This window comes from Macrobrachium nipponense, chromosome 20, assembly GCF_015104395.2.
Source record: "Macrobrachium nipponense isolate FS-2020 chromosome 20, ASM1510439v2, whole genome shotgun sequence".
Classification (NCBI taxonomy): Eukaryota; Metazoa; Arthropoda; class Malacostraca; order Decapoda; family Palaemonidae; genus Macrobrachium; species Macrobrachium nipponense.
In genome coordinates, this window is record NC_061089.1 from 14031261 (window position 1) to 14058492 (window position 27232).

Here is a 27232-nt window from a genome sequence, read left to right on the forward strand (position 1 = left end):
CAATAACTTCCGTTGGCAGGCTTCCAATCATTATTGCTAGTCTAAATATTTTTTTGACATGACTCATTAGCATTTTTTGCTTACCTCCTTCTACCTCTATCCAACCTGTGGATTCCATGAAGTTACCCCATTCATTCATATTGTTATACAACTGAGAGCTAAACTCTTGATAACGTCTTTCGTCTAACTTAAATTGACGCACTATCCTTTGCCAAAAACTAGTAAACTGCGGATCTCTTTCACCAACTGTGGAATAAACCTTCCTGAAATACCGTTTCAATTCTTCCCAATTCTTAAGATCTCGGTAAGTCTCGGAGTGGACGTAGCGTTCTAAGTCTCCTCCGGCTTCCAAATCAAGATAACTCTTGGCTTCAATAAGCTTTTCTCTATCTGTCCCCGTTATGCTATCTAGGCGTGTCTCCACTTGCTCTATCCAGTTTTCTAAGTTACAAGCTAACTGACCATCCTTTCTTCCGCAAAATTTAGCTATGTGACTAATTACATGTCCCTTATGTGTTCCCATTACTGCTGCGTTCGAATTCGCGGACTGTGTACCTTCCGGCATGGTTAAATTAATTGTTTGACTTCTCGTGAGCACAGGCGTTCTTACGTTCTGATAAGGAGTCGGTCTCCCTTTGACCATCGACTCGTTAATGGAAATTTTCTTAAGTACTGAGTATCATTAAAAGTATCAAAGTTATGACAGTAATATCCCAAAAAGAAAATAATGATAATGACAATAAATTGTTTTTATTTAAGTATTCGATCACTAAAATAAAATAAAAGAATTTTCCCCAGAAATATTCTCAAAGTCTTACGTTACCTGTAAGCGATTCTTAAATAACAACAAAAACCCTCTTAACTGTACTGTAAAACGATACTGAAATGGCCGTAAAGTGTACGCTAACGAGAGACCTCCCGTGAATTACCCACCCTTGTTATCCTAAACAAACAAAATACAAACAAGTAAACATTACACGACGTAACAAGTAAAAAGCAAATATTAAAACAAAAAATCAAAGTACAAGAATTCACAAAAAACGACCAAAATCACAAAAAATAACATAAAATGGCACAATCAAAATTAAAATTAAAATTTAAAGTTATTGGTTAGTAAATAAAAATGTTCGGGAAAAGGTCTTAGTAGCCGATTAGTTATAATTAGTAAAATTAAGAAATATCGTATAGAGTTTCGTTGCCAAAAAAAAAGTTCAGTGAAAATCTTTTAATCTCGAAATACCAGAAATTGTCTAACTGAAATGTTAATCGCGTAATTTACTTTTGATAAAGTTTAATGTTATGTAAGTGTGGGACATTTATTTGGACTTAACTTCTTTCGTCGTCTTCGACACCCGGGTTTACGTCTGACAGCTTGCGTTCGCCTACCAGCGCGTTGAATGATGTGTTGGTTCCCCCTCTCTCTCTCTCTTCTTTCCTCTCAGAGCAGGATTGCGTTGACGGATGCGTTTTCGGGATCGTTTTCTTTCCTCTTGATATTTTTCTTCATGCTTTCGACATCTTGTTCTTCTAGTGGAACGACTGTTCTTGTTCTTCGGAGTGGAGTTTTTCTTTCGCAAAGTGTGGGTGGTTGGCTTTTTTTTTTTTTTGGAGCGCTTTTTTTTATTGTTACGACTCGATAACTGTCTTTGAATTTGGGGAAGCACTGGTAACTGTCTTAGGGGAGAACTTTCTATTTCGAGTGGCGTGAATGAATTGAAATCTCTTATGCCGACACTAAACTTTTGATTCCGTTTCGCAGCCGCTGTCTTTAACTGTCATTCGCGTCGCTGATCGCCATTTCTTTGCTGTGTCTTTTGTCTCTTCCTATCCTTACCACTCGACATCAATTAATCTTGTCACTATATCAATCTTTATCTCATCGTATCCCACCGCTCTGCCACCAATTTATCTGTGACGGTACTTACTTTCTTTGCACAGATCTAAGGTAACGTGTGCCGTGGAGGCTGTACTTTGGAGAATTAGACTTATATAAGTTTTCTTACCTTGCTGAATTAGCTAAAAAAGGGTTCTCGTTTTGGATTGATGAAATTAATTGATATGTTTCTTTGCATTAATTTATTCTTCGTTAGGGGTTCTTACACATGTTTTCCACCTTCTGAGTTACTGGGCTCTTGGACTGATAAAAACTAATTGGCACGTTGTTGCAATTACGAGTCTATAGGCACGAGGGAAATTTACTGAGTATTGATTGTCACTTTCACTGCCTTTGATTGCTTCGCACACCACACTTTTGCACCTGTTCTTCTTCTGGGGATTCTTCTGTCCTTCTCTGTTTCACGGCCATGCCACTGCAGTTCTCCCCTCAGTCTCCCCGGTTGTTCTCTCTCTTGGCTTCTCTGTTCCCCTTTTTTCTCTGCTTCCTTTTCTGCCTGCTCTCTCTCTGTCTCGCTTTTTGTTTTTCGTTCAGTTGAAATCTCCTTAGCCCCGCCTTTGGATTTTTGGATTCTGACTGGGTGTGGCATTTTCTGAAAGACTTTTTGTGTCTTAGTGGCTGCTAACTTCATACGAGACCGCCTTCCTGTCAGGTCTTCTACAGTAATTCGTAGGCGTTTGGAATTTGTATACGCCTCCTTCTTCATGTCCTGGCTTCTTAGGGGCGTATCCCTTGGTAACCTCATAGGTCATTCGTTGATACCCCTTTTGGGCTGTCTTATGACCAACACTCATGGCTTTTGATTCGTCGATACTAGAGGCTACCTTTGAGAGGGTGGAGCTTTTAAGAATTTGGTACTTCCCTCTTTCTAACAACGGGTCATAGAATTCCTTTTTAACGTATGCCAGATGGCTCTCTCTGACCTGTTCACGAAAGGAACGCCGATTAGTCATAGGCCCGCTAATGAGAGTAGTTTCCAATTTCTCGAAGATGACTAAATGGGCGATATCGCTGGTCACTAATCGCTGGTACGGACAGAGGCTTTTTGGGGGAGATGAAAACCAGATGTCTAATGGCTAAAAGCCTAATGTTTGGAGTAACAAAATCCCTTCGCTAAGAAAAATCATTATCGTATTCCCTTTCCCTTTTCTTCTCTTATTATCTGTTTCGTGCCTTTTTCTTAATAATTATTAAGTTATTGTCTTTTGGAATAACGACACTGTGCCACACTATTACATATATATATATATATATATATATATATATATATATATATATATATATATATATATATATATGAATAACTTGATCACGAAGTATATAAAACGTGATGCTATGTATAAATAAAGGTTTTTGCCACGAAGGAAAAAATGAAAAAGGCGAGATAGCCAAGTACTTTCGGTCCTGTTCGGACCCTTTACTGAGGCAAACTGATTTTACAAAGAAAAACATAGTCAAAAGAAGGCTTAAAATACAAACTGACACTACCAGATTAGCCATAAGGGCGATTTTCCCTCTACAGAAAGGAGGAGCCCCCAGAGGCTAGCCACACCTTGAAGGATACCCGCAGTAAACAAGTGATTCTTCCAGAAAACAGTACATTTTGAAAAAAACAGGGGAGCATATACATTTAATATCATGAATTTTTAAGACCCCCCCCCCCCCCAATTTTCCCAATTTTCCCAAAAAAATTATTATTAATGAAAGACGAAAGAAAATATAAATATATATATATCGAGCAAGAGAAAGAGGGAGAGAGAATATCGAACCAGAGAGAGAGAGAGACCGAGAGAGAGAGAGAGAGAGAGAGAGAGAGAGAGAGAATAATAACTATATACATCTGGGACTAATTTATTAGTTGTTCATTTATTTTGAGGTCCTTCATAAACATCTTACAAATATATGGGTCCAAATGGTACATTCCCAGACTAAGATTTAGGTTGTTTTTATTAGTGATTTGTATAATTGCCGATTCCAGTAAATTTCTTGAAACATAATCATTAGATCTAGCAATTACCGAGGTATCACCCCAATTAATACAATGAGATTTTTCACTCAGATTGATAAACAGTGCATTTGAAGTCTGGGCTGTTCTAACTGAATACATATGCTGCTTAATCCGAACACATAAATTTTTACTTGACTGACCAACGTAAAACGATGGGCAATCCTTACAAGGAATTTTGTAAATGATGTTGTTATTTGTTACGGGACTATTCTTAATTATCATATCTTTAATGGTATTGTTATAAAAGAACACTACATTAACATTAAACGATTTAAATATTGATTTTATGGTTTCAAATCCACGAAAATAAGGTAAGCTAGTACATTTTTAGGCATTTCTTTTTCATTAATAGCAACATTATAAAACTTTTTGTGAGCTTTTTGCTAACATAAATCAATTAAATGAGGTGGGTAGCAGAGATCGTTTCCTATCTTTTTTATGTATTCTATTTCTTGGTCCAGATATTGTGGACTCGTGATACGCAAAGCGCGTAGGAACATAGAAGAAAAAATTGAAATTTTAATATTAAGATGGTGGCCAGAATAAAAATGTACATATGTTAAATTATTTGTGGGTTTTCTATAAATACTGAATTTGCATTGGAAAGATTCTCTATGTATTAATACATCTAGGAAAGGGATGACATTGTTATTTTCAATTTCAACAGTGAATTTTATGGATGGCACTAAATTATTCAATTTAGACAGTAAATCATTTACATCGATACCACCAGGTAAGACTACTAAGATATCATCGAAATATCGGTACCATTTTAAGGGGATAGTGTGATATTCGGGAGGTGTTGTCTCTCAAAAAATTCCACACTTATCCCCTTAAAATGGTACCGATATTTCGATGATATCTTAGTAGTCTTACCTGGTGGTATCGATGTAAATGATTTACTGTCTAAATTGAATAATTTAGTGCCATCCATAAAATTCACTGTTGAAATTGAAAATAACAATGTCATCCCTTTCCTAGATGTATTAATACATAGAGAATCTTTCCAATGCAAATTCAGTATTTATAGAAAACCCACAAATAATTTAACATATGTACATTTTTATTCTGGCCACCATCTTAATATTAAAATTTCAATTTTTTCTTCTATGTTCCTACGCGCTTTGCGTATCACGAGTCCACAATATCTGGACCAAGAAATAGAATACATAAAAAAGATAGGAAACGATCTCTGCTACCCACCTCATTTAATTGATTTATGTTAGCAAAAAGCTCACAACAAGTTTTATAATGTTGCTATTAATGAAAAAGAAATGCCTAAAAATGTACTTAGCTTACCTTATTTTCGTGGATTTGAAACCATAAAATCAATATTTAAATCGTTTAATGTTAATGTAGTGTTCTCTTATAACAATACCATTAAAGATATGCTAATTAAGAATAGTCCCGTAACAAATAACAACATCATTTACAAAATTCCTTGTAAGGATTGCCCATCGTTATATTTGTAAGATGTTTATGAAGGACCTCAAAATAAATGAACAACTAATAAATTAGTCCCAGATGTATATAGTTATTTTCTCTCTCTCTCTCTCTCTCTCTCTCTCTCTCTCTCTCTCTCTCTCTCTCTCTGGTTCGATATTCTCTCTCCCTCTTTCTCTTGCTCTATATATATATATATTTATATTTTCTTTCGTCTTTTCATTAATAATAATTTTTGTTGGGAAAATTTGTGTAAAAATTCATGATATTAAATTGTATATGCTCCCGTGTTTTTTTTTCAAAATGTACTGTTTTCTGGAAGAATCACTTGTTTACTGCGGGTATCCTTCAAGGTGTGGCTAGCCTCTGGGGGCTCCTCCTTTCTGTAGAGGGAAAATCGCCCTTATGGCTAATCTGGTAGTGTCAGTTTGTATATTAAGCCTTCTTTTGACTCTTGGAGGAATAATGGCTATGTTGTTCTTTGTAAAATCAGTTTGCCTCAGTAAAGGGTCCGAACAGGACCGAAAGAACTTTGCTATCTCGCTTTTTCATTTTTTCCTTCGTGGCAAAAAACCTTTATATATATATATATATATATATATATATATATATATATAATATATATATATATATATATATATAAACATACATGCTTAAAAATCATAGTAGACGCACGTGGCTTCATTAAATAAGCGAATACCACAGGAAAATGATAGGCAGAAATCCAAGCGCTTTCGTCTTTACTAAGACATTTTCAAGGAACAATGTCTTACTAAAGACGAAAGCGCTTGGATTTCTGCCTATCATTTTCCTGTGGTATTCGCTTATTTATTTATATATATATATATATATATATATATATATATATATATATATATATAATACACACACACACACACACAACACACATATATATATATAATATATATATATATATAATATATAAATATAATATAATGTGTGTGTTTGTGAATGTATGAATGTATTATTATCAATATAAACTGGCTATGACTAATGTTTTGTTTTCCCTGTAACCGCACCTGTTACGGGAAACGACTTATGAATAAAAAAAGAAAAATGAATGTGAGCTTGTGATGCAGAGGGAGCTCTAAATGGCACTTCTTTCCATACTAAAACCTTTTCACTGGAAAGCGAAGTTAACCAAGAATCCCAAGCGGTAATTCAATGTTAACATTCGGTTTAAAATATGGCAGAGATAAGCCTGTATTGTGCAGAACAAATTTGAGGTCTTATTCAGAGATATTCAACTAAAAAAAAAAAAAAAAAAAAATGGCTTCCTTCTCTAGCAGTGCGCAATTAAATCAATTTGCGTCGTCTACATTATGCTGAATTCACTAGTCGAAGCGTAAATACAGCATTACGCAATGCAATAAAAATTAGAGACACAAGTTAATCATCTCCCCATTAAGGTTTATGACTGCGCAGTCTGTGAGCTATGTCACAAATCATCCAAAACACTACTTATCAGGCGTGACACACAAACCCACAAAAGAAAACGAAATAGAGAGAGAGAGAGAGAGAGAGAGAGAGAGAGAGAGAGAAAGGTTACGTGTATAATAGCTTACGTCATATGGCACCACCACCGCCGCCGCCGCCACAGCAATTTTGATAATGACGGCAATACGCATTACTCAAACTGCGTAAGCTGAGATGATGATGATAATGATGATGATGCTCCACTGACGCTATCTTTCTTGTCAGCTGTGGATTGACATTTGTCTGTCTGTTTGCTGGATAAGGGTGATTACTGAAGGACGTCTGGGTGAATTAGGGAGAGAGAGAATATAGAGAGACAGAGATAGATAGATAGATAGAATAGATAGATAGAGCGAGAGAGAGAGAGAGAGAGAGATTATGGGACTAAAAATAGTTCGTATCACGCCATGTGGGTAAGTTCAGTGAGGCGTCTTGTCTGGATGTTTTATTTTTTTTTAATTTTTATTTTTGAACACAAACACAAACACACATACATACATACACACACACACACGTACTCATACACACATATTGACAATTATACGAGATCACATATATCTATCTAATGTGTGAATAGTATATTTTTGACATATTTTTACAAAGGCTAAAAATACAAATATTACCAGTTCAAATTATTGAAACGAGCACAGAAGCGGAGGTAAAGTACCTTAATCATTAGCAATGTTTCCGTTATATATGAGAGCAATATTATACTAGCTGGCATCTGACAAGAAAGGTAATATCAATATAATTTTTTTTTGCTACTATTAACGTAAACCGTCTGTCATATTCTCTAAAGATCTATTACAGAAACTCGTACTTACATCTGAACCTGTTCACAGTGTCTATAACGCCCCACACACACACACACACACACACACACACACACACACACATATATATATATATAATATAATATATATATATATATATATATATATATATATAGAGAGAGAGAGAGAGAGAGAGAGAGAGTAGAGAGAGAGAGAGAGAGAGAGAGAGAGAGAGAGATCTTTCACTCACATGGTTCCTCTTAGTCTACTTCTCAGTATCCCAGCCTAATTTTTCTTTGTCTCCCAACCTATTAATGGATTCTCTCTTTAGCAGATTATAGGGAATGAAGTCTCTGCGGAATTTGGTATTATCAAATTATCTACAAACGCATACAGAAAGATAGTGCACTTAAGCACACGAGTACATACACACACACACACACACACACACACACACACACATATATATATATATATATATATATATATATATATATATATATATATATATACACACACATATATATATAAGTACAAACACACGTACATACATACATATACTTATGTGTAAATGGATGAGTTTGCGTGTAGAGAGTAAGTCACTGCGTGCGTTTGTGTGTGTTTGAGAGAGAGAGAGAGAGAGAGAGAGAGAGAGATCTATTCTGCAAGAACCATATTTCAGATGCCGGAGAGAATAAGAGTATACAATCCCGGGCTAAGAAAAACGGCCTTGAGGTACTAATATGAGAAATAGTAGTAGCAGTTGGCGGGATATGCCTTTGAAACGGCTCCCTTAGTTTGGTGTGGTATGGTATGCATCTGCTCCCATTCGTCTGCTTGTTCGCGAAACCAAGACGAAAATCAAAAGTCAATTATGCTCGAAAGTCACATAGAGGGCGCTTTTAACTTAAGAGGCTTCTGATGCACACTTTTGCTTTATTGATGGCAATGGAGCCAAATATGTTCTCACGCACCGATGGATGCTGTGACGTTCGTGACTCTGGAGAATCGAGATTCTAATGAGAGTCAAGTGGCTCTTTTGCTTTGGCGTAACGTTGGATGCAGTTGAAAGTATTGTGTTAAAGGAAATGGAAACTAGGACAAATACAAGGTTAGAATACAACCGCCGAAAACGAGAAAGTAAAATGTAAATATGAACAAGAAGGAAAAGTAAATATGCTATCGATCAAAATGAAGATGGTGAAGAAAGATATGAGAATCAAATACAATTTTTTTTAAAAAGCCACTGGGTAAAACTTAATAAATAACGATGCTAACTCTAATCAAAACAACGACAACAATGAACTATGATACGAGAAAGTGAGGAGTTTAATTGACAAAAGTGAAGCTGCTGGTGGACCATCTTACAATACCAATTATAAGTACTATTTCCGTTAAGTATTTCACATCAGATTTTGCGTAGACGGATTTTTAAAACTACAGAGTAGTTAATATACATGTTTTTATGAATAATATGTACAGTTGTAGGAAATTCATTATCTCACAGTGGATTCGTTGTAACTTGATTATTAGTACCTAAATATTCCAAGAATAGTTTTCGTAAATGGTAAAGAAAATCAGAAAATAGGCGTTTATCCTCTAGGTATGTTATGATAAGTGCAAAGTCCGCTAACACTTTATAATTATTTTTATGTACCTACTGAACACAGTTTTCAAGGAAACATATTGTACCACTTAGTTATAAGTCGACTACACATCAGCGAGACGATCTACGCGGCACTTCAGACCGAGTTTTAATTTGTCTTAAATGATAACTCGTTGTGGCCACGTCCGATTCCGCTCAGCAAAGTTAAATACGGCGTTAAACTCCAGTTCTGACTCATGAAAAATTCTGAAAAAAAGCCAAATGGAACGAAAAACCAAAGAAAAGAACAATAAACAATAGAAAACGGGAAAGCGGAACGTACTTGTCCTGCCTGACTCTGCTTAAAATGGGGCACGGCAGCTTCTTCGCGGAATCCCCGGTAGGAAAACTGCTCAGCAGTCACGAGTGTTTGCGTACACACCCAGGGACGCATCATCAGTTCTAGTAATATTCTGTAGCACAGTCATGCGTCTTCCTGTGGACTTCCTTTCACATGTGGCATTCCGAGACTGACTCTTCAATTAATATTCTGTACGACTTTGGCATATTCAATTTATTCGTGACGAATTCAAATGTCACGGAAAGGACTGAATAATCATGGTGACATCAGCTTGTCCGAGTTTATATATATATAATATATATATATATATATATATATATATATATATATATATATATATATATATACACATATATGCTTACCTATTAAGTCTGCACGTTGTACTAAAAACTGTTTATATTGATTTGTAATTAAGTCCTGAAGACGCCTCAGATAGTACTTACATACATAAATACATTTATATGTGTGTGTGTGTGTGTATCAAACTACAAATGTCCTTTAATATCCATTTCGCTCTACCACGGAATTAATATAGTTTCATATATGTTAACCGAAGAGGAATTTTTTTGGTTGATAATAATTTCGTGTATGAATCACGGTGTTGTGATAAGAATTAATATATATATATATATATATATATATATATATATATATATTATATATATATATATATATATATATATATATATATAAAGAAAAGGATACTTGTAGAACAGCATTTTGCTAATTGAACTTTGAAAATATATTCAGTCAAATACTAAATAGTATGAATTCTAATCACGCTTAAAAACGAAACATACCAACGGAAGAATGCTTTTTGTTAAGTAACGTCAAACGAGGCCTGATCGTTTACGTCACTAAAGATTTGAAAAGTTACTTCTTCCCGACAAAAATCTTTTGAGATTTTCTTGAACGACAATTTCACAGGAAATAAACGATTAGATAAAAGGCAAGTCCTTTCCTTCGCTCTTCTTACTATAATTTGCAGGACAATGAGTCCGGTGAAACCACACACATACAAAAACACATTGACACACGCGTTCATATATATATATATATATATATATATATATATATATATATATATATATATATATATATATATATATACATATATATGTTACGAGATAAGAATCTCGTATCTTATTTGGTATGCGTGAAACCAAAGTGGTAGGCAAACTGATACACACACAATCTCTCTCTCTCTCTCTCTCTCTCTCTCTCTCTCTCTCTAAGCGACCGCTGGCATAGCCTTCGCTCTCTCTCTCTCTCTCTCTCTCCATTCTAACAGGTCATCAAATGAGAGTCAGAGATATGGAAAAATATAACATTTATTTAACAATGGAAAGATAATAACTCAAGTCTAACAGACTAACTAACTTAGTTAAACCCCCAATATTAAAATGTCTCAATCAGTAATTAGTCACATCAATTAACCCTCCTCCATATGGGACCCTCGGCCCCTTAGGACTCTCGGTCCCCTTGCCAGAATCGTCTGTTACAAAGACAGGAGAACACACAATTAAGCAGTATACGCACTTGTAATGACAAAGTCAATAGCTTAAATGGAATATGACATCTATACAAGGTAATAAACAAGCCATCCCTTTGGCTAAAGTAATATAACACTTACCCATCTCCAGCCCAGGAACTTCACACAAATAAGTAAATAAACTTTCGCAGGGCTATCCCCAGCATTCTGCCTTTCTCCCACGGACCTCTCTGAAAGTCTCCCCATAGACTTGGCTAATGATACCATTATCAACGGAAGAAGCGCACACGTACATATGAATGCACACTTCGTCAACACCCCATGTATCTGGTCGCAGCCAGTTTTTCAAAGGCACTTGAACAAGATCCCATGAACTCGTGAACATTGACCCACTTAACTATGCATCAGAAATGATTTATCAGCTTTCTCAGGTCGTTGCTTCGGACTGTCTCTATGGGTAATCTGCGCATTCCAAAAAGGTCACAGCACATCACATTGGCATATTAAATATATTATTAATTATAGCCCCTTTCATCTCACACACACACACACACACACACACACACATATATATATATATATATATATATATATATGTATATTGTATATATATACATATATATGTATATATATATAATATATATATATATATATATATATATACACACACACATATATATATATATATGCAATATGACAACACCGCATCGTGCTTCTAAGTAATCAGTAGAAGGATCCGCACTGATATTCTTGATTATCAAGACGAAATATATTTGTCGAAATATTTACAATGCTTAAAGCTTTCGTCCATCCTTCTGTGGAATTGATCAAGACCACAGAGAAGTGGACGAAAGCTCTATAAGCATTGTAAATATTTCGACAAATATTTCTTCTTGATAAACATGAATATTACTGTGGATCCTTCAACTGATATATATATAAATATATTATATGTATATATACATATAAATACAAATATATAAGTATATATGTACGTATGTATACATATATACAATATCATACATATGTATAAATATATAGTATTTATATATATATACATATATATGAATATTGATACAAATTTTCCCAACAACTGTTTCCTATTTAGTATCATAATGTCTGACGGAATATGAAAACTAAAGCCATCCTTTCCCAAATTAGTAGTCCACTGACTACTAACAGAATGCCACTAGGAAACAGGCATTTTGTGCACCATTTACTTCATTAGCAAGAATGGACTAACCGGTGAAAACCAGATGAACATGTATAATGACTTCCCACATATTCCTCGAGGTATATTGTTCTAGAATACAAATGTTTCAGGAACGATTACTTTCCCTCGATCACTGGACGGAAAAGGGACATTTCCATAGCGAGTCAAATGTGGTTGGTTCCTTCCTCGTACTAGCGAAACCGTGCGTGCGCATGCGCAACTCATAAATGACTCGCTAGGAAGGCAAGGCAAATCCATTCGCTTACAGCGACCCCAGTACCACCGAGTCGGGCATAAATAGTACAAACTCTACAGCAAGATCTTTCTCCAAAGGTTTGTATGTATGTATGTATGTTACGTTTAACAACGGCTGTCGTAACTAATCTCATGAGATTCATGGGAATCTCAACGTACAGGAAGGTCGAACTCTTGTGCCCACTAGAATAAGGTCATAAGAATTCATCTCAGACGATTTACATAAGACCCCGTCGACTCTGAGGAAGTGCTCCAGACATTTCCTCATTTGGAAGGAATATGAATCAATCCATTCCCTTTATATATATATATATATATATATATATATATATATATATATATATATATATATACACACATATATATTTATTTATACTATGCAATTTCTATTGAAGTCTTCCGCATTATTTGCAGTTTTTTTTTTTATTTAGACTTCGATTCAGTTATAATTCTGCTTCCTTTTGAATCCAAATAAAAAAAATGGTCTCTAGAAAATATGCTATTCGCTTCAATAGAAATTGTATAGGTGAGAGCGTTCCTAGTTGGACGGGTGGTTTTTGTGCTCGCCTACCAATCTGGTGATCCGAAGTAGGGTTCCCTTCCCGGGATCCCGGAATTCCAAAATGTGCCTCTTATATTTTCCGGGATTTGAGTTGATATCCCGGGATTCTTACTGGTATTATAAATTTCCGATGCACAGCTATTACAAGGAGTGGTGTTAATTATTTGGATAATAGAGAGAGAGAGAGAGAGAGAGAGAGAGAGAGAGAGAGAGAAAGATTCGCTTGCTCACTGCACAGAAATGACCGGTACCGATCTTGTACACTTCACGTCCCGTTCTAAGCCTCTCCTGTCTCTCCACTTGGAAAAGAATTAATTCTGAAACTGGACTCAAAAACGAAGTGTAACAGTTTGCTGGACATGTTAGAGCGATTTCTTGAGGTAAAAAGTTCTTTTGCAAAAGCCATGATTGACTGTGATATTGAAATGGACATTACAAATAGTGAATTTGGGGTAATACATGACTTCAAAGCACTCCAGCCAGTGAAAATAGGGGCAGAAAGGCTGGGAAACAGAAGTACAACTTTGCTTGGTTCAGAGGATATATTTTCATTCATATTAAAAGAACTGGATGAGCAGAATTCTCCATTTAAAGTTAAGCTGAAAAGTTCCTTATTCAAAAGAATAAATGAAAGGAGGAAAAAAGTTCTTGTTGGCCTTATGAAATATCTTCATTGTGGAAAGTATTATGATAACTGTGAAGGAGTGCTACCAGCATTGCCAGCAAAGTCCACTCTTGTAGATGCAGCTAAAAAGATGTTTGCAAGACTGTTTGCAATACCCAACGAAGAGGACCCAGGTTTTGAGCCATACCTGTCAGAATCTGATGATGTGGATATATCTATAGAAGAAATGACATTTGCCCATAAACTCCAGGCAGCAATAGAACTGGTTCACAGCATAAGCAAAAAGGAGTATGACTGCAAACATATAGGAAAGGAATTTAATGTGTTTGAGGTAACAGGAGAGAGAACACAAAATTTAAAAATAATATTCCAGGCCCTCAAAAATGTACCGCTAACATCAGTTGAAGCTGAAAGGGTTTTTCAGCTGCTGGACTCTTTATTATACAACTAAGAACCAGGTAACTGATCGCAGTATTGATTGTCTGTGTTTTTGAAGAGCTACTATATCAATAACTCATAGATAATGTTATGTAACTCGAAAAAAATTTCTAGTTTATTTTATGCAACTCCAAAAAAATTGTTTAATTTATGTAACTAAAAAAAATTCTAGTTTATTTTATGTAACTCAAATAAATTCTTGTCTATTTTATGTAGCTCAAAAAGTTCTTGTTTATTTTGTTGCTCAAAAAGATTCTAGTTTATTTTATTTTTCCAAAAGTTAAAACATACTGAAATCAGCAGGATTATCCTATTACAGTAGCTTCTAATTCTAAATTACATTGATTTAGTTTAAATATAAGGGTTACCAATAATATCAATGAAAACTAATAGAAGTCAATTCTCTGATTAATTAAATGAGATTAAATAAAATTATGTTTGATCAACCACGAGTATCATTCGACAGCCAAGTTTACTGCTGTTACACTATTTTTACACTTACTTTGAAAATGTGATACACTGTAGCTCTTTGAGATATGAAAGCATTAACAGAGCTTAGCATAAAACCTTTTACTAACACCTGATGCGGGAAATCCCGGGATCCCGGGAAATAGCCTGATTTTCCCCGAAATCCCGGGATACAGAAAAGTTCCTAAAACAGGAAACCCTAGACCGAAGTTCGATTCTCCATTAAGCCAACGCGGAATTAGATGAATTGATCTCTGGCGATAGAAATTCATTTCTCGATATAATGAGGTTCGGATCCCACAATAAGCTGTAGGTCCCGTTGCTACGAAACCAATTGGGTCCTAGCCACGTACAAAATATCTAATCCTTCGGGCCAACCCTAGGAGAACTGTTAACTAACTCAGTGGTGTAGTCAAACTAAGATATACTTACTTGTATAGGAGAGAAAATATGTCCAAACAGTATATACATACATACATACATACACACGCGCACACACACACACACACACACACATATATATATATATATATATATATATATATATATATATATATATACTATATATACATATTTCAATATAGGCTCATGATCCCGACGAAATAAATGAATGCAAACCGCGTTTAAAAGATTCACGTATGATCCTGAAACACATCCGGAAGATTTTATTTGCGCAAAAAAAAAAAGAAAAATAAATAAATAAAGGTAAATGTTAGTTCACATTAGTCTGCCTGGTTCTGGGAGCTTTCCGACTAGTCATGCAGCCCAGGGCAGAACAGGAAGCCATCACTTGAGAATAGCTGGTGACACGATGATTACGAAGTTTTTTTCTCGTAGGAGAAGAATCGCCCCTTTGAGGCTGTGTGCTGTAACTTGAGAGCCGAGAGAGAGAGAGAGAGAGAGAGAGAGAGAGAGAGAGAGAGAGAGAGAGAGAGAGAGAGCAAAGAAGATGGTTGACGCGGACGTCGTGAAAAAGTAATAAACGACACTCGTCCCTTTATATTTATATATCTATCTATTCTTTGTTTTTAAAGCATTGAAGGTCTCGTATGCAATCCAAGACGCACCCTTCTTTCTCCGATCCTTAGCGTTATGAATAATCTTTATTCCGGAATAGGGCCCATTCTTTGTTTTCATTTCATTATTCATTCTTCAGTCGGCAATATTTGCTTTCTCTGATCACTTGCAAATATTTGCTTATTCTTATATCTCCATGCCGGGATAATATATACCCTCCGTCCATAACCATTCTCTTTCGTTTAAAACCTGATGACTTACCTGACTAATGATTCACATTGGCTGATTGCCTCCAAAGGCAAGAGAGAAAGGAATCTGAAAACCCAATCCGGTAAACAACGGGTATCTGCCAAACTTAGGTCGGACGAAGAATTCGCCGATGGAAGGGGCAGATGAATAAGCTCTGCTTTGAATGATTAAGTGACCGCTACTTTTGAAGGTTCGCTAAAATATCTTTCTCAAGCATATACGCAACGCAAGAAAAAGAAGAAGAAGAAGAAGAAGAAGAAGAAGACGAAGAAGGAGAAGAGAAGGACAGGAACCGGGAAGTAGGAGACGAAAAATTTGGTGAATTTGATGACCGTGCAATTGCCGTTAGACCTGGAATTGTACTGTAGCTCAGTTCGAGAGAGAGAGAGAGAGAGAGAGAGAGAGAGAGAGAGAGAGAGAGAGAGAGAGAGAGAGAGAGAGAATACCAAATATGGAATGAATTTTCACTTGATTTCTAGGGTAAATAGATGGTATAATTATTCGGGATGATGTATCTAACTATATCAAATATAGACATACAAACAGACACATACCTGTTGATAAGCATATAGTATATACGTACGAATGTACATTTAAATGAAGAATTAATGATATGGCCAATTAGGTAACGAGCCGCGTCTAATTCCACAATGGAAAACCCAGCGATGAAGAAAAGATGCTTACAGGTGTGAAGGCTGATCAGAGAACAGGTATGACGGAAGTGATTCAGGTCTCGCCAGGTTGCTTCCGCCTACTACTAGATTCCCATTGGTCGATGCAGGTGCTACGTCACGCATCAACAACGCTCCGTATGACCGTAGTTGGCAACGGCTTCGTTTTCCTATTTTCTTACAAATATAAATGTGCTAACGACTAGAAAGCAAAGTCATTTCAGTGGAATACACGACTAATCATCATTCACTTAAGGAGGCTATACTTATTTACGTTTCTTTCGAAAGTTAGAGGAAATGTCTATCGTAAGCGAAACGTCCTTAGCCATTGCGCAAGAAGCGTCTTCAACACTGATACTACGGCCACATCCCGGGCACTTAAAAGTGCCCGGCCAAGGCTTGGAAGGTCAGTTTTGTGGGTACCTTGCCCAAGATAACAACACCTTTCCCTTCCTAAAGACAGGGCTCAGCTCCTTGAGCGGGGAAAAGAGAGTGCGCTGTCCCTCTGCAAGAGAGTGAAAAGAACTCGAGGAAAGTGTGAAGTGCTTCTTCGCTAAGCAGTCATCGTCATGGTTTACGGATTCAAGATGATCACCTCGGGTACCTTGCTGACGCTGCTACTGGTATCTCTGGCGTCGGTTACAAGGGCTTCTGTCAAGACCGAGACGCTGCCCTTTTGGGAATGTTCTTCAGGTACGTGAGAACTATGCGCGGGGCGTTACGTCATCAACGCTATCACACACAGTTTAGAGATGTAGTTAAATACCTGTATCTTGAAAACGATTAAAGGTAAATAGATATTTTGCGCGCTGGTAAAGAATGATCAGGGAGAAAGGTACCGTAAATTATTTTAGCGAATAAGGGTACAAAATCCTGGCTTCACGAATAAGTTATAGATGAACAGTATAGGCTATTCAAATTGAGACTGCTAGTCGTAATAAAAATTATAAATATAACTTTTCGATTCGATTCGAGCCTTTTTCAAAAGCTATATCAAAATTAACATTTTCTAAGTGGCATTGCCAAACCTGTTCTCATCTGTTAGCCAAGAGGAAAATGTATGCGACAATTATACAAGTGCCGTGCAAGTCCCTCGCGTCCCGTTAGGGTCAGGGTACTGGAATCCATCCTCAAGGACATCGAAGGACCTTTTCGCGAATCCTATAGTTGAGATGGAAAGGATTGCAATGTATCTCCATCTACTCTTCGTTAGCATTGTATTATATGCATGCATTCGGACAGAAACACATAAACGCATGTATTCATACAAAAACACTCTTTTACAAATAAGCAGTGTGTATGTACATATGCATATATGTATGTCTATTTATATATATGTACGTAGACATGCACAACTATATATATATATATATATATATATATATATATATATATATATATATATATTCGTACGTGTATGCATATATGGGTGGGTATGTGAAAGGTTGACCCTAATATATGTTATTATTTTCGGTGGCGTCGATGACCATAGTCGTTTTAACGCAAGTTGACGTTCAATGTTAAGAATGTCAGGAATTAGACAATTCTAGGATAACTATACGCGTCTAATACCAGGTCAAAAGGAAAATATATACCCAATTTGCAGCACTTTATTTGGCTGAATTTCCAATTTTACATGGCAGAGTGGTTGTGTTAATATGCACAGCATATGCATTCGTAGCCCTACGCTTATTACACACACACACACACACACACACACACACACACACACACACACACACACATATATATATATATATATATATATATATATATATATATATATATAACTCACGGCCACAAATAGATAGACACACATACACAAATAATACGCACCCCCACACACACATATATATAAATTAGTGTATATAAATATGTGTGCGCGCGCCCGTGTGGGCGTACATGTATGCATGCATACATGCGTAATATGTAAACTGAATAAAACAGTGCTGTTAAATTTCGTTTAAACTTTAAGTTGGTGTAACTTCAAATAAATTTTCGCTCTGAGATGAGCACTGTCTTAAAAGAGTAACAGTAGAGAGAGAGAGAGTGCAGCTCGTATGGTGATGCTAGGAACAATATTCTGAACGCTCCCGCTTGAGCATCTTTCGTATAATCGTTTAACATCATGGCACTAACGAACATAAATATATATGATATATATATATATATATATATATATACTATATATATATATATATATATCTATATCTATATATATATATATATATATATTATGTCTATATATATATATATATATATATATATATATATATATATATATATACATATATACATACACGTATATAAATATGGACTTTGATTATAAGACTTGACCACGATTAAAATTCAAGGTTCAAACATCTCGAATGCCAGATACCTCTGCAGAGCAAAGCACAATACATTCACAATCGCAACTGGAACGTTAGGCGGCAAAATAAAGAGAAAGTCCGCAGAATCCTACGCGCAGTTAAAGGACACCGTTCAGCTATACGGACGAATCGTAAGGAAGATGAAACTGCAGTCTCAGCATGGATGCCTACAGCAGCAATAAGTCGAAGGAAACGATTGGTTTTGAAATCTCGACCTACAGAGCGTGATGAATAAACGGCAGTAAACAGGATGCAGGGGATGATAGGGGATCATTTTATTGTTTTATTTTATGTCAGTCACCAGACTGTAGTTGTTAGCAGCTCAGGTGGTGGAATTTAATGCCTTTTAGGATAGGAAGAGGTGAGATCAGAGACGAGGATCTTTCAAATTATCCCTTTTTATGAGCATATATATATATATATATATATATATATATATATATATGAACACACACACATATATATATACGTATAATATATATATATATATATATATATATATATATTATATATATATATATATATACTCATGATAAATTAGAAAACTAAAAAAAAAATAAAATAAAAAAAAATTACAGAACAAGTCAGTCACAAGAGGTCCAGCAAAAACGATGTTACATTCACTTCCGTACAATCAAAGAATCTGCATGATGCAAGCACTGACATCCATTATAAAAAAAAATAGGGCGAAAGTAAAGAGAGGATGCCAGATTTGCAGATGCACAACAAAAGAGAGAGATAGAGAGAGAGAGAGAGGGGGGGGGAAAGGACTTCCAGGGAATAGCTAAACAGATGCAATATGGAAATAAACGTGAAAGAAAACTAATGAGGTGAAAGTGTCAAGGCAAACGGGAGAAAGAGTGAATGTTTCCCGCGGACGGGGAATTAATAAGAGCGGGAGGGGGAAAGCTTATAAGTGACAGGAACAGATCAGGATTGCGAGAGCCAGGGAGGGACTTCTACGAAAGGTGGAGCGTGCTGGCTGGCATAAAAGGCTTCTAAAATGAAGCGCGCTGGCATAAAAGGCTTCTAAAATGAAGTGCGCTGGCATAAAAGGCTTTTAAAATGAAGCACGCTGGCATAAAAGGCTTCTACAATGAAGCACGATGGCATAAAAGGCCTCTAAAATGAAGCACGATGGCACAAAAGGCTTCTAAAATGAAGCACGCTGGCATATAATGCTTTTAAAATGAAGCACGCGGAGAACTGTAAAAGAAGTGTAAAAGGGAAGGTCACCGAAGCCTTGATTTACGGTAAATGCTGATCAATATGGAGTGGAAACATGGCTGTTAGAAAATTATAACTGGTTTACTTAACGAATTACGTAATGAAAACATTTGACATTTTCTTTTTATTGAAAAGGAATGTCTATCCCTGCTTTAGGGGGTTAATCAACTGTTTCTTCCTTCCTTGGCATTTGTCCATAGAGAAATGAAAACATGAATAAGAGAATAAATTAAAATAAATGTGATAAGGAAGAAAAATGAGTTCGCACACGATATATATATGTATATATATATATATATATATATATATATATATATATATATATGTATATATAAATATATATATATATATATATATATATATATATATATATATATATATATAATATATATATATATAGTTATATATATATATATATATATATATATATATATTAAAACGTTCTTTCTAAGGGCATTTTCGTTATGTCTTGGGGCCGATCACCTGTTGCTATGGTCCCTCAAACTCTAGTAAAGTTAATTTGATGGGATTCCCAAGGGCAGGTCAGGCCAGACCCGTTTTTGTGAAGGTTGTTCGGCTTTGCTCTAAGGCAAGTTGGGATTCTCTCTCGTGGAATGTGCACTGCAATGCGCAAATATATATATATATATATATATATATATATATAATAATATATATATAATATATATATATATATATACATATATATTATATTATATATAAGTCATATCACATTTCCGTGATTCATATACATATATCGAGCTACAATGTCCTTTATATCTAATTCGCTCTACCTCGGAATTAATATATTTTCATATATGCTTAACCGAAGGGGAATTTTTTCTCGATAATAGATTTGCCTGGACCAGGGCGCGAACCTATGGATCCTTTCAAACCCAGGAACGTCAGTGAAGCGTTACCTACTACACCACCGCGAGAGGCTAAAGTTCATGTCGCCTCTCACCCTCATATACCTTTCGCGCGCAGGTAATTAGTGGTTTGGAGGACAACATCAACCCACCTCGACTCCGGTAGTGTTTGTAGTGCTTTTGACAGCACGTAGCCAATCTACTAAGTCATATCACATTTCCGTGATTCATATACATATATCGAGCTACAATGTCCTTTAATATCTAATTCGCTCTACCTCGGAATTAATATATTTTCATATTATGCTTAAAACCGAAGGGGAATTTTTTCTCGATAATAGATTTGCCTGGACCAGGGCGCGAACCTATGGATCTTTTCAAACCCAGGAACGTCAGTGAAGCGTTACCTACTACACCACCGCGAGAGGCTAAAAGTTCATGTCGCCTCTCACCCTCATTACCTTTCGCGCGCCAGGTAATTAGTGGTTTGGAGACAACATCAACCCACCTCGACTCCGGTAGTGTTTGTAGTGCTTTTGACAGCACGTAGCCAATCTATAAGTCATATCACATTTCCGTGATTTCATATACATATTCGAGCTACAATGTCCTTTAATATCTAATTCGCTCTAACCTCGGAATTAATATATTTTTCATATATGCTTAACCGAAGGGGAATTTTTTTCTCGATAATAGATTTTGCCTGGACCAGGGCGCGAACCTATGGATCCTTTCAAACCCAGGAACGTCAGTGAAGCGTTACCTACTACACCACCGCGAGAGGCTAAAAGTTCATGTCGCCTCTCACCCTCATATACCTTTCGCGCGCAGGTAATTAGTGGTTTGGAGACATCAACCCACCTCGACTCCGGTAGTGTTTGTAGTGCTTTTGACAGCACGTAGCCAATCTATAAGTCATATCACATTTCCGTGATTCATATACATATATCGAGCTACAATGTCCTTTAATATCTAATTCGCTCTACCTCGGAAAATGTGATATGGACTTATAGATTGGCTACGTGCTGTCAAAAGCACTACAAACACTACGGAGTCGAGGTGGGTTGATGTTGTCTCCAAACCACTAATTACCTGCGGCGCGAAAGTATATGAGGGTGAGAGTGGCGACATGAAAACTTAGCCTCTCGCGGTGTAGTAGGTATACGCTTACACTGACGTTCCTGGGTTTGAAAGGATCCATATGGTTCCGCGCCCATGGGTCCAGGCAAATCTATTATCCGGAGAAAAAAATTCCCCATTCGGTTGAAGCCCTTATTTTGTGTGTAAAATATATTTACTTATTCCGAGGTAGAGCAACGAATTATATATTAAAGGACATTGTAGGCTCGATATATGTATATGAATCACGGGAAATGTGGATTATGACTTATAGATTGGCTGCCGTGCTGTCAAAAGCCCTCGTACAAAAACACTACCGGAAGTCGAGGTGGGTTGTTGATGTTGTCTCCCAAAACCACTAATTACCTTGCGCGCGAAAGGTATACTGAGGGGTGAGTTAGGCGACAATGAACTTTTCTTAGCCTCTCGCGGTGGGGTGTAGTAGGTAACGCTTCACTGGACGTTCCTGGGTTTGAAAGGATTCCATAGGTTTCGCGCCCTGATTCCAGGGCAAATCTATTAATCGAGGAAAAATTCCCCTTCTGGTTAATCCCGCATATATGAAAATAATATTAATTATCGAGGTAGGGAGGCGAATTAGATTTAAATAAAGGACATTGTAGCTGAGTATTATGTAAATATGAATCACGGGAAATGTTGATATGACTTATAGCTTTGGCTACGTGCTGTCAAAAGCACTACAAACACTACCGGAGTCGAGGTGGGTTGATGTTGTCTCCAAACCACTAATTACCTGCGCGCGAAAGGTATATGAGGGTGGAGGAGGCAGACGTGAACTTTTAGGCCTCTCGCGGTGGTGTAGTAGGTTAACGCTTCACGTGACGGTCCTTGGTTTGGAAAGGATCCAATAGGTTCGGCGCCCTGGTCCAGGCAAATCCTAATTATCGAGAAAAAAATTCCCCTTCGGTTTAAGCCTATATGAAAATATAGTTCATTCCGAGGTAGTGCGAATTAGATATTAAAGGACATTGTAGCTCGATATATGTATATGGAAATCACGGAAAAAGGAAATGTGATATGACTTTATAGATTGGCTACGTGCTGTCAAAACGCAACTACAAACACTACCGGAAAAGTCGAGGTGGGTTGGGTTGATGTTGTTCCTCCATCAAACCACTAATTACCTGCGCGCGAAAGGTATATGAGGACGTGGAGAGGCGACGATGGAAACTTTTAGCCCTCCGCTGGTGGTGTAGTAGGTAACGCTTCACTAGACGTTCCTGGGTTTGAAAGGATCCATATGGTTCGCGCCCTGGTCCAGGCAAATCTATTATCGAGAAAAAATTCCCCTTCGGTTAAGCATATATGAAAATATATTAATTCCGAGGTATAGCGAATTAGATATTAAAGGACATTGTAGCTCGATATATATATATAATATCTATATATATATATAATATATATATATATAATATATATATCTATATAGATATTATATAATACTATATATATATACTACATATAGATAATAACAATGAGAGATTGTCTTCCATGAACTATGAAATAAAATATTAAAGAATCTAAATAGGCTTATCCACATCTTTGAACCTTCGTGGTCGATGGTTGACAATAACTATAGTTCTACGCCAATTCCCCCCAAATCCTAGAGACTGAAGACCTTCAAAAATTCCCATCAGACATCAACAAAGAATTCCAACATATTCGACCTTCGAAAGAAGCAATAAAAATAAATCGATAAACAAGAAAACAGAAGGGAAAAACAAATAGTGACGAAATGACCGATAGCTAATCACTAACCTTTATTTATAGAGAACCATCCCACATCCGGTATCGATAAGGGGGACACGGGAGAGGAGAGGACGTGTCGCGTCAAATGCGCACATAGTAACTCTGTTGTTTATTCGTTTCTGTATCAAAACAGGAACTGCTGAATTTACTCCCCCCTCTACTCGTGTCAATGCCTGTGTCTTGTAGAGATAGAGGCCTCGGTGATATTGACCTGCATGGCGCTTTCATTTTGTTTGGAATTTATTCTGTTTCTCTCTCTCTCCTTATTCACGTGTGTGTTTATGGGGTTAACGAAATGTGACATTTCCGTCTCGTTCAAGATAATCTCCGTTTATTATGAAATTTTTTCTCTCACATCTCAGTAGTGTCCTTGAAGAGAGAGAGAGAGAGAGAGAGAGAGAGAGAGAGAGAGAGAGAGAGAGAGAGAGAGTAAATATTTTGTTTCCTCCCAAGTATGGTGAGAAGGAAATAAATATTTTTTTAACAGCAAAGACTCGACAAATAAAAGAGAGAGAGAGAGAGAGAGAGAGAGCTATTAATTTATTTTTATCATGGAAGTATATATATACATATATATATATATATACATACCTATGCATACATACATAAATATAATATATATATACATTTTTCTTCGTGGCTTATACCTTTATATATACATACATATATATATATATATATATATATATATATATATATATATATAAGCATAGAGACTTTTCACTTTTGAAAAGACTCTAAAGGAAAACATAAGCAGATAATACATAAGACTCAACTACCATTTTGGCTAACTTCCATTTTCTCTCCCCCCTGCCACCTCCCACAGACGTGCCAGTGCCCACCTCAGTCACGCTGGAATGCGAAAGCTTGGTCAATGGCATTTGTCTTTTGAGGAAGGGACAGACACACCAACTCAAGGCTGAGTTTACTCCAGGTAAGGATAGATCACCGAGTTTTTGTTATTATACTCAGAAGATGGACCCTGTTCAAATAGAACACGCCCCACGAGGGGTACATTGACTTGAACAATTCAAGCTTCGAAAGGATATGGTGTTCACTAAGGAGAAGTAACTCAAATCAATTTTTTTTAAACTATCAATTAGGCTTTGTAATGAAACTTAAATACAAGTTTGACGCACTTTTTTGTTTTAATATTCTTTTAGAGTTTAAAACAGAAGACAGTACCATTTCTAAACTTTCTGCCTATCCTTACATATATATCTGCATCGTTTCAGGTGTCTCTACGTCAACCAAACTGCAAAGTTACGTCGCTTGGAAGAGGTGGGTCGAAATGCCCATACCCGGCCAGGACTCGGGTGCTTGCGACAACTTCGTTAAGTGCCCGCTGACCCATGGTACCCGGTCGATTTTCAAATACCCTCTGGAAATTCAGAACTTCTGGATGAGGGTAAGCAAAACCTTTACTATTATTATTATTATTATTATTATTATTATTATTATTATTATTATTATTATTATTATTATATACAAGTAGTATACAATATTACAGATTATAGCTGCATATTAATTAAATGCAGATAAAATCTTCAATACCATATTATCATCGTGTAACCCTCCAAAATGCATTCAAGTTGCCAATAGGTGTCTTCAACTTATTAATGGACAATTTCATTATCAAAATCTACTTCAGATATTATTACCATTACTAAAATAACAGTGAACCTCACAATGAACAAACTGACCTAATTCCTTTTTATCGTCCTAACAGAGGAGGTATCCCATGGTCTGGAGACTGACCGACGACGCCACTCACAGGGACGTGTTTTGCTTCATCATCAGAATACAGATCATTTAAGGATTCACATCAAAATCTCCAGATTGAAGTCCGTGTCCTTCCCCTCAGTCACTCCAGAATCGTTCAAGCTTTAGAGGATTTTTCACCTCCCACCGAGAGGCTTAACTCCTGAAGACTGACGGGAGGATTTTGTATAAATATGCAATGTTATTCTATTCGTTTACCAAAGTATAATATTCTGTAACCAAGTATAGCTATGGGTAAAAAGATCTTTAAGGTATCTCTTCCAATGAATGTGTGGACATAACATTTACGTGTACAGACGGCGGATCAGTGATCAAGCGAGCATACAAATATACCGGAATTCCTTGAAGATTACCGATGCAGTGTTATGCGACAGAAAAAATGAATTCCTTCAAAAAATGCAAAAAAATATTTAGTTACAACCAGATGGAGATTTATGGACGACGGATAACATACATTGGGGTCCATGCGACATTATATAATAGTCTTTATTTTTTTATCAGGGCAGCTTATATATCATTATAAAAACGCGCATACCAATATAATTATATCTATACACAAATACACCAAATACACAGTGTGTACATACCTACGTATGTACACACTTCCCGTGCTGCCATTCAGTATAGACATTACCTGAATTAATTCCTTTGTTAATCGAGTTGATTTTGTTTAAAAACATGAATCAAATCTCTTTTGGATTATAGCATTCGAAGCCAATATTAAAAGTTATAAGCCTAAATTGATATCGTAATTAGTTAGTGTGTGTGTGAGTGCGTATATGGGTGTCTGCGTGTGTGTGTGAGAGAGAGAGAGAGAGAGAGAGAGAGAGAGAGAGAGAGATAATAATATGAAGCAATAAGTTTTTATTTTCATCGGGCATTAATTAGCAGAATTTCACGGCCAGTAATGATGTACCGCTAGTTGTCAGAACAATGAAGAAAGTGAGAAAGGCGGTAGTGATGATGGTGCTATATAACTCTCCCAAACATCTAGTACAGATAAACGCATGAAATCTCTCGCATTCTTAAGGCCAGATAAGGCCGCGACTTCGTTCTTGGTCTTCAAGTCTAATTCCTTAACAATTCAGTAGCGAAGTGACCTTGCATGATAGGATCTCTTTAACTGTATATATTACTCTTTACATTCACCTGATCTGTGAGTTGAAAGGTAACCTTATGCACATTAGATCTCATCCTTGTAACCACATATTGATACTCTAAGTGGTTGAAAATATATGGTAAAATTATACAAAATTAAATGTATGAAGTATTTAGAATGTGTATGTTTCAGAAAAAACAGAGAAATTTCTGTAGTATAATTTTTTTTTAATAAACGCAAAAATATTAAAGACAGATTTTTCTTCTCTGCTACCTGATAACCTGGTTCTAGTTTACATGAAATGGACATTTCAACTTTTAGTAGAATTTCGCTCTTTTGTTTCGACGATCACCCTCCAACGAGGGACCAGAGTATATACAATTTTAAGAATATGATTTTAAGTCCCCAAAAAACCAAACATTTCTAAACCTGTGCATTAAGCA

At 36.2% G+C, this 27232-nt stretch overlaps 2 protein-coding genes across 2 annotated transcripts in view; one reads left to right on the forward strand and one right to left on the reverse strand.

Annotated features, from left to right (window-relative positions):
- Positions 1 to 27232, reverse strand: part of LOC135221982 (uncharacterized) — a 109677-nt gene that overhangs the window by 48899 nt on the left and 33546 nt on the right. The gene's annotated exons all lie outside the window — the stretch shown is intronic.
- Positions 16951 to 27033, forward strand: LOC135221970 (NPC intracellular cholesterol transporter 2-like). The gene is made up of 4 exons (XM_064260045.1): positions 16951 to 17244; positions 24735 to 24842; positions 25144 to 25316; positions 25638 to 27033. Exons 1-4 carry the CDS (start codon positions 17121 to 17123, stop codon positions 25722 to 25724), a joined length of 492 nt encoding a protein of 163 aa, XP_064116115.1. The 5' UTR covers positions 16951 to 17120; the 3' UTR covers positions 25725 to 27033.